The sequence below is a fragment of the Callospermophilus lateralis genome, chromosome 1 (genome assembly GCF_048772815.1).
Source record: "Callospermophilus lateralis isolate mCalLat2 chromosome 1, mCalLat2.hap1, whole genome shotgun sequence".
Classification (NCBI taxonomy): domain Eukaryota; kingdom Metazoa; phylum Chordata; class Mammalia; order Rodentia; family Sciuridae; genus Callospermophilus; species Callospermophilus lateralis.
This window is the reverse complement of record NC_135305.1, coordinates 211,919,089-211,930,679: the sequence shown is the minus strand read 5'-3', so window position 1 is coordinate 211,930,679 and position 11,591 is coordinate 211,919,089. Positions and strand designations below refer to the sequence as shown.

The 11,591-nt window shown below is 49.8% G+C and overlaps 1 protein-coding gene and 1 non-coding gene across 2 annotated transcripts; one reads left to right on the top strand and one right to left on the bottom strand.

Moving 5' to 3' along the window:
* Nucleotides 1-4,560: 4,560 nt before the first annotated feature.
* On the bottom strand, nucleotides 4,561-8,927 carry Ephx3 (epoxide hydrolase 3). Its single transcript, XM_076870842.2, has 7 exons — nucleotides 8,685-8,927; nucleotides 8,428-8,513; nucleotides 7,891-8,048; nucleotides 7,621-7,749; nucleotides 5,540-5,643; nucleotides 5,313-5,449; nucleotides 4,561-5,218 (listed from the first exon to the last, which is right to left on the bottom strand). The coding sequence occupies exons 1-7, from the start codon at nucleotides 8,925-8,927 to the stop codon at nucleotides 4,993-4,995; spliced, it is 1,083 nt and encodes a 360-aa protein (XP_076726957.1). The 3' UTR covers nucleotides 4,561-4,992.
* Nucleotides 8,928-11,075: 2,148 nt separating this feature from the next.
* LOC143383994 (U6 spliceosomal RNA) lies at nucleotides 11,076-11,181 on the top strand. The gene has a single exon (XR_013089233.1). It is a non-coding gene; the product is annotated as a U6 spliceosomal RNA (small nuclear RNA).
* The last annotated feature ends 410 nt before the right edge of the window (nucleotides 11,182-11,591 follow it).

Here is an 11,591-nt window from a genome sequence, read left to right as displayed (position 1 = left end):
TTACTGTCAGTGGAATTCATGAATTAGGAGTTGGGACCTGAATGTGCCCGAAACCAGACTTCTACCCCGTCCCTAGACCTCTCTGTCTGGACACAGATACATCCAGCTCTCATTAGAGCAGCGGCTAAGTCAGAGGAAGAGATGGGGGCTCGGGGGGCTTTCCCAGGGAGGGGATGTGAGAGTTAAATGGGGAAGAAAAAGAAGTGGAAAGAAGGGAATCCAATTCATTGAGCACCTACTAGCTCTGTGGCTTTGGATGGAAGAGGAAAGCTCATTCCCACCTCTTCTGGGGGCGGAGGCCAGTCTCCTCAGGCCCTGGGCTTCAGACCATAACTGACCTTCCATGCCCATGGCCTTCACTGAACCCAATTTCCTCGTGCTCAATTCTGAACCATGACACCCTGACGTCTCTTAACTACTTACCCTGGTCTCCCTGGCCACCTAATCTTTTCCTCCTTTCTACTTCAGAGAAGGGGAGTTTCTTCCATGGGATTTTCATTACCTCCTCCCTTAGTCATAGTCTGAGGTCTCCTCCATGATAAAATAAGCCCACAGTCAATGTTCATCAAACACCTGCTCAGCCCCAACTCCTCTCCCCTCTCCCTGCTCTGCAGCACCCCAATTCCATTCTTTCCTTCTCCACCCCACTCTATGCTTTTTTTTTTTTTTTAGTTCAGGGGATTGAACTCAGGGGCACTCAACCACTGAGCCACATCCTCAGCCCTATTTTGTATTTCATTTAGAGACCGAGTTTGCTTAGCACCTCACTTTTGCTGAGGCTGGCTTTGAACCTGAGATCCTCCTCCCTCAGCCTCCCCAGCCACTGGGATTACAGGCCTGCACCACCACTCCCAGCTTCACTCTAAGCTCTCTGAAGATGTTCTTGTCCTCTAGCTCTGGATGTGTTTGGACAGTAAGAGGCACTGACAGAAGATGAAGTTGGGGGAAAAATAAATAAAGTGAGAAAGAGACATTGGTCCTCTTGGATCCCTCCTTGCAGGGTCATTTCAGCTGGCTGTATTCCTTGACCAAAGATCCTGTCCACATGACCTTCTCTCTAGGCTGTTTTTCTTCCAGTTGCCTGGGCAGGAGCACCCAGCCATAATAATGGATCTCCATAGGTGTTTGCCCCAGGGTGCTGCATGAATCCCTGTTGGTTTCCCCAACTTCTGCCTACCCCACTGGTTTACTACAGGGGTGGCCCCTGTAGTAAATTTGCCTCAAATTCCCATTTGAATGTGTCAGCTCCCTGAACTCTTGCCCCAATCTTCCCCTCCCCTTCCCTGCTGAACCTCACTCACCCCCAGCTTTTTTCCCTCCTGATTTGGGGGGAAATTTAGCTCTCCTAGATCATCAGGGGTCAGTTTGCATGGTTCAGTCCTCACAGTTGATTTCTTTTCTTTTTAAAAAGAATTTTTTTTAGATGTTGATGGACCTTTATTTTATTCATTTATTTATATGTGATGCTAAGGATCGAAACCAGTGCCTCACACATGCTAGACATGTGCTCTACCACTGAGCCCCAGCCCCAGCCCCTCACAGTTGATTTCTCAGCAGCTTTTGAAGCCCTGAACTAAGTTGCTGCTCCTTGTCACTCCCCTCTCCTCCACTGCTGGGGTGCCACACACGCTCAGTTTGCCTCCTACTTCTGTGGCCTCTCTCTTATGCCTTTCCCTTAGATGGGACCCCAAGGCTCAGTCTCAATCTCCACTGTTTGGGGGAGACTTTAGTCACTCTCCCAGCTTCAATGTCTCTCTTCCCTATGAAACACTGATGTTATATCTGTCCCAAGGGTTCAGATCCCTTGAACATGACCCAAACTTGCCTTTGTGCCTTCCCTGCATATTTGCTTTCCCCCACCCCACTCCCCAGTTCCTAGACTGGAGTATCATTCTCTACTGCTTGAAATACACCAATCCTCCTTCCAGGATCCCCACCCCGTCGTCTTTCCCCTCTGGTCCAGCCTCCTCCCAAGCCCCCAAGTCATATTCCAGATAAGCAGGTTTGTTCAAGATCTTCCCTTGCTGGCACTGGAAGTCCTTTGCAATCCTACGACTTTCTATTCCAAACTTGCCTTCCAGTCTCACGGAAATGATAAACTACCCGTGCGTGGGAGCCTTCCGTAGGTCGGAGCACTTTTTCTTTTTTGCAGGGTTCAGCTCCAGGATCGCCTCCTCCAGGCCGACTTCTCTCCCTCCCTCCCTCCCGGTCAGTGCCCACCAGTTCCACATTCCAAAGGTGCCTGAACACACCCGGCTGCCAGTGTTCGGTTGTCTCCGATGGGAGGTTAGAAGTGTAGAGCTGGTGGCACCAACAGATGAGTGAGTGAATGAATGAATGAATGGACGGGTGAGTGAATGACAGAAAATGGTCTAGAGGCACGACTTAGAAGTGGGAGAGAGAGAGTCCAAGTCCCGGAGGAGCCCCAGCTGGAGCTCTCGGGGTCTCTACTCCCGCCCAAAGTGCTGCGCACGTCCAGCCCCCGGCCGGAGAAAGGACGCACCTTGATTGGCGCGGGCTTGGGGAGGCGGGCATCCACTGAGCCTCGAGTTTGTAATGGCTCACTGGCCAGAACTTTGCCCAATCAACGCGATCGCTTCCTTTAGAAGACCTCGCCTCCCTCCCCGCTGCAACCTAGAAGGCGGAAGACAGTGCCTTTTAGTTACCCTGGCAACCGTCAGCGGACCCGGGTCGCCCCGGCAACTCTCCCAGACCTCCCGTCAACTTTTGCCTGGGCCCCTCCAATCACCCAGACAACCGCTACCCTTTCCGGTCAACCATCAACCCTTCCCTCATCACCCTGGCAACCATCGCCAGACCCTCTTCATCCTGCCCGCAGGCCTCCTCACCCCAGCCCTAGGCTCCAAGATTCCTGGGCCCAAGTCTCAGAGACTCCTCCTTCTGGCCCCCAAGGAGGTGGACATTGCCCCCTGCAGGGGAGGCCTGCTCTGTTGAGGTTGAGCGGCTGCACTGTGCTGACAGTCCACTGCCTGTCTCTCTACTCGCATTCTTGCAGGGAACTATGGGACTGTCCAGCCGCCACAGGGAGCTCTTCAAAATGCAAGCCATGTCCCTACCCTGCTGAAAACCCGCTCTGACTTCCCTTGAGAATCGAATTCAAACTCCCCACAGCCCCTGGCGGTCTGGTTAGCAGCTACTGGCCTCCACATTGTTACTCCAATAGGCAGAGCTCTGTCCCTGCCTATTGATGGTTTCCTACCCCTGGGAAAAGTGCAACCCCTCCCCTCCCCCACTGGGGTCCAGCCTCTGGTTTCCCAGAGAAGTCTTACCTGAGCTCTGTCAGTCACTTGAATAGCCCTCTCTCCTCCCTGTGAATTCCAGGACATGGGCTATGTCTTATAATCCCAAATCTTCCTATCCCAAACTTCACTCTTAGTCTCACAGAAATGTCAAACCACTTGTGCAAAGGGAGGCTTCTGTGAGCTGGATCAAATTTTGCAAGGTTTAGCTTTAAGATGGGCTTATGGTGCACACTGTATACCTAGGACTTAGAACAATGCCTGGAATCTAAGTCGAGTGAAAGTATGTCTCTGTGGGGAAAAGGGAGGGCAGAAGGGATGGCTTGGCAAGTTGGGCTTTGGTTAGGCAGACTCATCCCAAAACTAGAATGAATTTCTCAGGTCTCCTGAGTCCTCATGCGGCAGGTGATGACACTATCCCCAAGACCCTGAATTCTAAAGTCAAGGAGATAGAAGTTGATGCTGGAGGTCCACCCTCCACTTCTAACCCCCTCATTTGAGGCCGGAGCCAGAAGCCTCCAGAGTCAGCAGAAACTTCAGTTAATCTGAGCAGAAGATTCTAGGAGCCGAAGGGGAAAGCCCTCAGATCCCAGATGACCATACAGAGAGTTGGCCTCTTCCTATGGTGAGTCTAGAATCTCATGTTTGTTAACGGAGCCCAGAGATATGAGACGGTCTGGCACAGGCTGGGGTGAGAGAACTTGACTTGACTTGAACTTGGTTATAATGGGGAAAGGGATCCTTGGGAACTGCCCTGAGTCCAGCTAGAGGGGAATCTGCATACTCACCTGCCTTCCTATGAGTGTAAGGTGGTCAGGAGATAGATAGGCAAGGAGGTCCCCCACTCTTAAACTAGAAACATTCTCACTGACACTAATAGAACTTTCTGCACTAATGTGACAATTGAGCACTTGAAATACAGCTACTGTGAATGAGGCACTGCATTTTATTTTATTTTTATTTTTATTTTTTTAAAATATTTATTTTATTTTAGTTATCGGCGAACACAACATCTTTGTTTGTATGTGGTGCTGAGGATCGAACCCGGGCCGCACGCGTGCCAGGTGAGCGCGCTACCGCTTGAGCCACATCCCCAGCCCCGAGGCACTGCATTTTAAATTGTATTTCATTTTTTTTTTTTTTTTTAGAGAGAGAGAGAGAGAGAGAGAGAGAGAAATTTTTTTAATATTTATTTTTTAGTTATCGGCGGACACAACATCTTTGTTTGTACGTGGTGCTGAGAATCGAACCCGGGCCGCACGCATGCCAGGTGAGCGCGCCACCACTTGAGCCACATCCCCAGCCCCTGTATTTCATTTTAATTAATTCACATTTATATTGAAGTAGCCACCTGTGGCTAGCACTACCATATTGGATAGAATATTGGAGAAGACTTGAGATCCAGACTGGGAGCCAGAGACAGAAATATCAGTTTATAGTCTACACAGCACCTTTGGTAAGGAGGGTCAGAAACTAAATTCTAGAACCTAGCTCCATGAAGGAGAGTTCCCAGGGTCCAAATGCTTGCAACACATGCATGCACACACCCATGCCTGGACTGGTGTGCCTCAGGGAATTCACACATGCATTTGTGTGCCATCCAGAAGACTTACACTCAGGGCTGATCCAGGAGTTCACCATGTATGTACACAGACACCCAGGCACACACAGATGATGTGTTCCTGAGTTTCTGTGTGCTTGTGTACCTGGGCAGGCAGGCGAGCAAGGGTCACTAGTCCAGCAGGTCTTGCAAAAAGGCCCACATGTATTGGTGCATCTCCTGGGGGTGGCTCTGGGGGATCCAGTGCCCTGCATCTGGCAGGATGTGGGCCTCCAGTCGACCTGGCACAAAGCGTCTACTAATGGCTCCCACCAGCCCCACTTCCATGTAGGGGTCCTTCTCCCCCCACAGCAGCAGTGTGGGTGTGGCCAGCTCCTGAGGCTCCAGAGGGAAGTTCCTATGGCCAAGACAGACAGATAGGCAGAAGGATGGCTACTCCTACTCCCTGTCCCTGGAACTCTTCTGCGCTTTTACCCTGGGTCCAGTCTTACCTGAAGAGGTTTCGGTAGTAGTTGATGGGCCCTGTGAGACCACCAGGCTGAGAGAAGTTATAAAGGAAGGCCTCAAGTTCACTGGGGGTCAAGTGTGGGATGCCTGTCTTGTAGTGGGTGAGGGTAGTCTTCAGGATCTGGGCACAGAACAGGGCTCTGACTTCAGTGTCCAGCCTTCCTAGTCCCAACCTGCTACCCCACACCCCTAGGCCTTCACCCCACTGCACCTGGAAGTCAGACATGGACAGCAATTTCTCTGGCAGCCAAGGAAGCTGGAACAGGAACATGTAGTTCGATCGGAAGAACTGGCCAATGTGACGTATTGAGTAGTCTGGGAAGGGAATGAGGGGAAGACAACGCAAGAGCTTGGGCCCAGAATGACTCTGCACTCTTGTATCCCAACACCCCTGTCAGGCACACAGTCCTTAAGAATACCGCCACTGCCTGCCTTGCTATGAAGACACTTGTCCCATTCCTGGTCCAGGTACCAGCTTTCTTCCTTGCCAGGTAGTCACTGTATTCACAGCGCCTCTCTCTACCTCTTCGAAGCTCCCACAGCCACCGATATGCTTCTGTTGCCTAGGCCTGGATGCATTAACTGGCATTTATGTGCCAGGTCTGTTCTAGACTTTGGAGACCCAAAAGTGAATAGGACAGAAAAACTTCCTGCCCTCAAGGAGCTTTCAATCTAGAGTTGGAAACAGATAGGAAACAACAATGGTGGTGAGGGCTGAGCAGTTTTGACTACAATGATGGGAATTAAAATCAAGTGAGGGCTGGAGGGATAGTTCAGTGGTAGAACACTTGCTTGTCCAGCATGCATGAAGCCCTAGTTTCAACCCCCAGTAAGACAAAAAATAAATAAATAATACATAAAATCAAGTGATATGGATGGGGGTAGAGTATAAATAGTAGATACAGCCCAAGCTTAACATGCTTGAAGCCCTGTGTACAATCCCCAGGAATAAACTCACCCCCCAAAATGCCCCAAATCAGGTGATGTGATAAGACATTGGGTGGACAGAAATTACCATCTCATGCTATTATAGTAATGGTTGCTTAGTTGTCTATGTCTTCACCACCAAGAAAGCCATTCAACCTCCCTCATCTCAGTCTCTTCCAGGTGGAACATACTTTTGTAAGACCAGGAGCCCTGGGTAGGTTACTGTATCAGGCTCCTTGTTAGAGGCAATTATTACAGGTTGAACATTGCTCATCTGAAAATCTGAAATGTTCCAAAATTCAAAAGTTTTGAATGCTAACATGATACCACAAATGCAAAATTTCACACTGGACCTCTGATGGTTCATGTCTATAAACTTTTTAAAAAATATTTTTATAGTAGATGAATATAATACCTTTATTTTATTCTTATGTGGGCTGAGGATCAAACCCAGTGCCTCACACATGCTAGGCAAGTGCTCTACCAACTGAGCTATAACCCCAGCCCTCTACAAACTTTTTTTACATACAAAATTGTTAAAAACTATTCTATATAAGGCTGGGGTTGTGGCTCAGTGGTAGAGCGCTCGCCTTTCAAGGCGAAGGCCCTGGGTTTGATCCTTAGCACCACATAAAAATAAATAAATAAATACAACTACAACTAAAAAACAAAAAACAACAACAAAAAAAAAACCACTATTCTACAAATTACCTTATGTCTGAGTGCAAGGTATATATGAAAAAACGAACTATTTCTTTTTTTCTCTTTTTTCCCCCCAGTACTGGGGACTGAACCCAGAGGGTCTTAACCATGGAGCCACCTCCCCAGCCCTTTTTGTATTTTATTTAGAGATGATCTCGTTGAGCTGCTTAGGGCCTCATTAAGTTGCTGAGGCTGGCTTTGCACTTGTGATTCTCCTGCCTTAGCCTCCCAAGCCACTAGGATTACAGGTGTGTACCTCCGCACCTGGCTGAATTATGAATTATTTCATGTTTAGACTTCAGTCCCATCTGCAAGGTATCTCGTTATGTGTATATACAAATTGTAAAATCTAAAAATTTTGAAATCTGAAACACTTCTGGTCCTAGGCAACAACTTTTTTTTCAGTGCTGGGGATTGAATTTAGGCCTCAAGCATGCTAGATAAGCATTTTAGCACTAAGCTATAATCCTTCAACTTGTATTTGAAAGTGCTTAAAAAATGTGGGTCACTCTTAAGTGTGCTGTCATTGATTTTCAATTGAGGAGTGACACAGGGAAGGGATCCAAGTTCACTGCTATACTCCTAACCCTTGGCATGAATGGAGAAGTGCAAATACAAATGTATACCCGTGTACGCTGGCACATCCCAGCATTCATGACACACCTTGGTACACTGACATGGGGGCAGCGCTGACCACAACCATCCGCTCTACCAGGGATGGGAAGTAGATGGAGAAATTCCAGGCAAGGAGAGCGCCCCAGTCATGGCTCACAAGGATGCACTTGGAGTAACCTGGAGGACAAAGGAGTTGGTGTAAGATGTCAGGTAGGAGTGAGGCAGGTTGGGCAACATGAGTCCCAGCAAGGAGTAAGAATGAGGAGATGGGCATGTACAGGATGGGGGAAGCCTTGTCTGAATGGGTTGAGTCCTCACCCAGGCCCAGGATAACATCCTGGATGTCAGCCATCAGCAGGTCGATGGTGTAACAGTCCACATCTCTTGGTGCATCAGAAGGGCCGTAGCCACGCAGGTCCACAGCAACGACATGGAAGTGGCTCTGGAACTCCCTGAGCTGGTGGCGCCAGGAGAACCTGCTCAGCAGGAGGGAGTGTGGGGGGAAGTTGAGTCAGGGCCCCCAGGAGGCACTTCCATCCTACACACAACAGAGACTGGTAACCCCACCTTCCTGCTCTGGACTTCCCAGAAGAAAGAATGGGGGAAACCCAGGCAGATGCAGAGGCCAGCTGTACTCCAAATACAGGTCAGCTTCAATCTCAATGCTTCTATGTCCCATCCCCTCAGGGTCTACAGATCCCAGGCATCCTGGTGGTCTCCCTGCCCTCTTGGCACTGTCTGGGCCCTATAATGCTGCTCTGTAACCCTAGGACTGCTCAGCCCTCATCCCCACTTCTTGGGTGCCCTAGTGGTGGGAGCTCCACCGCTCCCCAGTCCCATGTGCCCCAGACGTACCAGTTCTCCGGGAAGCCATGCAGAAACAGCATGAGAGGCCCCTTGCCATGGCCAGCGGAGACATAGTGCAGGCGCAGACCAGAGCTCTGCGGGAGGGCAAGATGAAAGCCCTTTGAATCTTTCCTTCCTATACTTGAACCCCCAGGACTCTGTACTGAACCGGATTTGGACTCAATTATTTCCTCTTTGCTCATCGCATCCCAAACCCTTGAGATCCCACAGCCCCAACGGCGCCCCGCCCGCCCGCAAGCACTTACCCTGAGGCTCAGGAAGTCATGCTTGCCCAGTGTGGGGTCCTTCAGGCAAGCCGGAGCCGCTCGCCTGGGGCGCCCACAACAGCCACGTCTGGGCCGGCACAGCACGTGCGTGAGCACGATGCAGCCATAGATTGCCCCGGCCACCAAAGCTGCTGAGTACACTAAACTCCACATGAAGGCACGCAACAGCTTCAGCGTGAGGCGCGACGGCGCCAGCAGAGCGGTCACCACCAGCTCCGGCATGTCGCCGCGCCCCGGGATGACGACAGTGCTGTGGTCGGGAGCGTGGGCCAGGGGCTCTGGCAGCAGTGGCGAAGCGGGATCTGGCCCGGGGAGCCCACCGCCTTTGGTCTGAGGACCCTCCGTGCCGTCGGCGCTTTGGGACTCGCTGAGGGAATAGATGGTCAGCTCAGATGGAAACCGCCACCGCACAAGACTCACCTAAAGTGTCAGGTAAACACCTGGGTGTGACATGGACAAGGAACAAGTCTAGGTAGAGTGCTGGGACAGAGCCCTCGAGGACCTGGCTTAGGTGGCTGGGGAGGGGCCTTGGGGGAAAAGAGGAGGCGTGGGCGGGGCCTAGGAAGGTCTGGGTGGAGCTTAAGACAGGGACTAGACCTGGGAGGACACCTGCAGTAGGTGGGTGGGTCTAAAGGCAAGAGGGAAATTCGGAACCCAGACAAACGCAGACCCTGTGCCAAATGGGTGGGCCCTCGGATGAAGGGGCGTGACATATATAGGTGGGTGGAGCATGAAGGAGGTGGGGCCTAACATTGGGCGGAGAAGGCTGGCGGCTTGGCCAATGAACTGAGGTTGGCCTGTAGCTCGACCAATGAGATGGAGAGGCGGGGCCGGAACCTACTATGGTAGATTCGAAGGCCCGGAAGCGGAAGAACAGGCAATGCTGTGGCGGTTGATCGAAGCAAATCGAAGAGGTCTCGGTAGCCTCGGCTACCATCCCACCCGAGTGGCTCCCGCCTTGGAGCGCGTGGCCTTCCCCTCCGCTTGACTTCGTGGGACCCTGCAGCATACTTCACCTAGTCCTGGTTCCAACGGCGTCCTGAGGCCTCTGCCCCGTCCAGTTCTCCTGTTGGTCCAGCGGACCCACCAGCCCGCCCCTACACGGCTGTGATTGGACAGTGGCGGCCATTGATGTCCAAGCGACAGGTCCTGGACTGAGACCGGGATCTGGGCTCCGCCGGTAGAGAACAATGAAGAGGAAACCGACTCCTACAGGATAAAAAAGCTGGAGGAGGGCCGGGGCGATTGGGGCCTTGGCGGCAAGAGGAAGCTGCGCCAGGCATGATGGAACCCTGGGTCATAGAGCCAAGTCTCTACCAGGAGGCATCTTCTTCCCCACCTTTTGCAACCCTCCCCCGAGATTTCAGGGTCGGACACTCATTTAACTCTTATAGCAACGTTATTAAATCTAGACATTATTATTATGACGCTCTTGCATTACGGATCCATGAACCTCAAGTTTCAGGAAGAAGACGTTTGCCTGAAGTCATACAAACAGCAATCCAGAAAGATTTACTGAAGAAAGCATTAATCTGTGGTTCCAATCCCACAGCCATTGAAAAGCTTTCAGATTCTGATGGTTACTTATGTGTTTCTGTGGCTATTTATTTTCCGATTTGAAGCGTTATCCACTTACTTACATTACCACCAGTGGATACCCGTTTCCATTTTTACTTTCTTGGTTTCATCTAACTTAAAACTCTATCTTCACCGCCCACCTCTTTCCAGTTACTTATTTTTGTGGTGCTGGGAATTGAACCCAGGGCCTGATGGATAGGAGGCAAGCACTCTACCAACTGAGCTAAATCCCAGCCCCATTTTTCCACTTATTTATAGCCTCTCAGAAAGGAATGACACCACTGATTACACATTGCCTATATTTTTTGATTTTGGTGGTACTGGGCATAGAACCTAGGGGCACTTTACTACTAAACTACATCTGCAGCCGTTTTTACTATGAAACGGGATCTTGAAAAGTTGTTGAAATTCATTTAGAACTTGTTATTCTCCTGCCTCAGCCTCCCAAGTAGCTGAAATTACAGGCTTGTGCCCAGCCATTGCACCAACTTTTGTTCTCTCTAGACTTCAGCACCTGCCTTTCTTGATTAGCCTGTATCATTTTTTTTTTTTTTTTTTGGTCCTGGGGATTGAACCCAGAGCCTGTGCAACTGCCCCCATACTGTTTTTTTGTGTTTCATCAAATCAGACCTCTGACAACTTTATGGTCCCAGAATCTTTTCTGAGCTCTCGAATCTGGCTGTATGGCTAGCTGCTCTAAGTGTCTGGGAACATCTCTTCTTTAACAAACCCTGTCCCTGGCACCCACTTTACCCTTCCTCCCAACTCTGCCCTCAAAAAGACAGCAGTAGGGTGCTCACTTCCATAGCACTTATACTAAAAGTGGAATGATTACAGAAAATTAGCATGGCTCCTGCACAAGGATGACTCACAAATTCCCCAAGCACTCCATAGTAAAAAAATAAATAAAAAATAAAATAAAAAGACAGCAGTAGTCATAGAAGGGTAATTTTATATTCAGTACAAATGTTTATTTTTGCAATGAGAACTGCACAAAAAAAAAGAACCTTTAGTATATAAGTGAAAAGTCTACGAATTCCCTTCTACAAATGTCTAAAGTGTTTTAATACAAGTCTCAGATTCACTGACATGATTATTGGCCAAGCGATCCGTGCATACAGTACAATAGGGCTTGTACACACCTCTTAACTTGTATAGGACTAAGATTTCTAGTACTGTGGGAGGGATTTGGAAATGGCCAGAAAAATTAAATAAATCCCAGTTCTAATTACAACCCAGTTAGAGAAACATCAGAGGGGTGTGGAGAAGGCCATGGCAGAGTTAAAAATCTTTAGCAGGAAGGTGCAG

Bases quoted from the DNA above. Each gene is read 5' to 3' on its own strand.
- Ephx3 (XM_076870842.2), bottom strand. From the start codon at position 8,927: ATGCCGGAGCTGGTGGTGACCGCTCTGCTGGCGCCGTCGCGCCTCACG. The intron at 5,450-5,539 runs GTGCAGTGGGGT...TTCTGTGCCCAG, and splicing joins TGTCCATGTCTGACTTCCAG to ATCCTGAAGACTACCCTCAC. The intron at 5,219-5,312 runs GTAAGACTGGAC...TCTTGGCCATAG, and splicing joins TACTACCGAAACCTCTTCAG to GAACTTCCCTCTGGAGCCTC.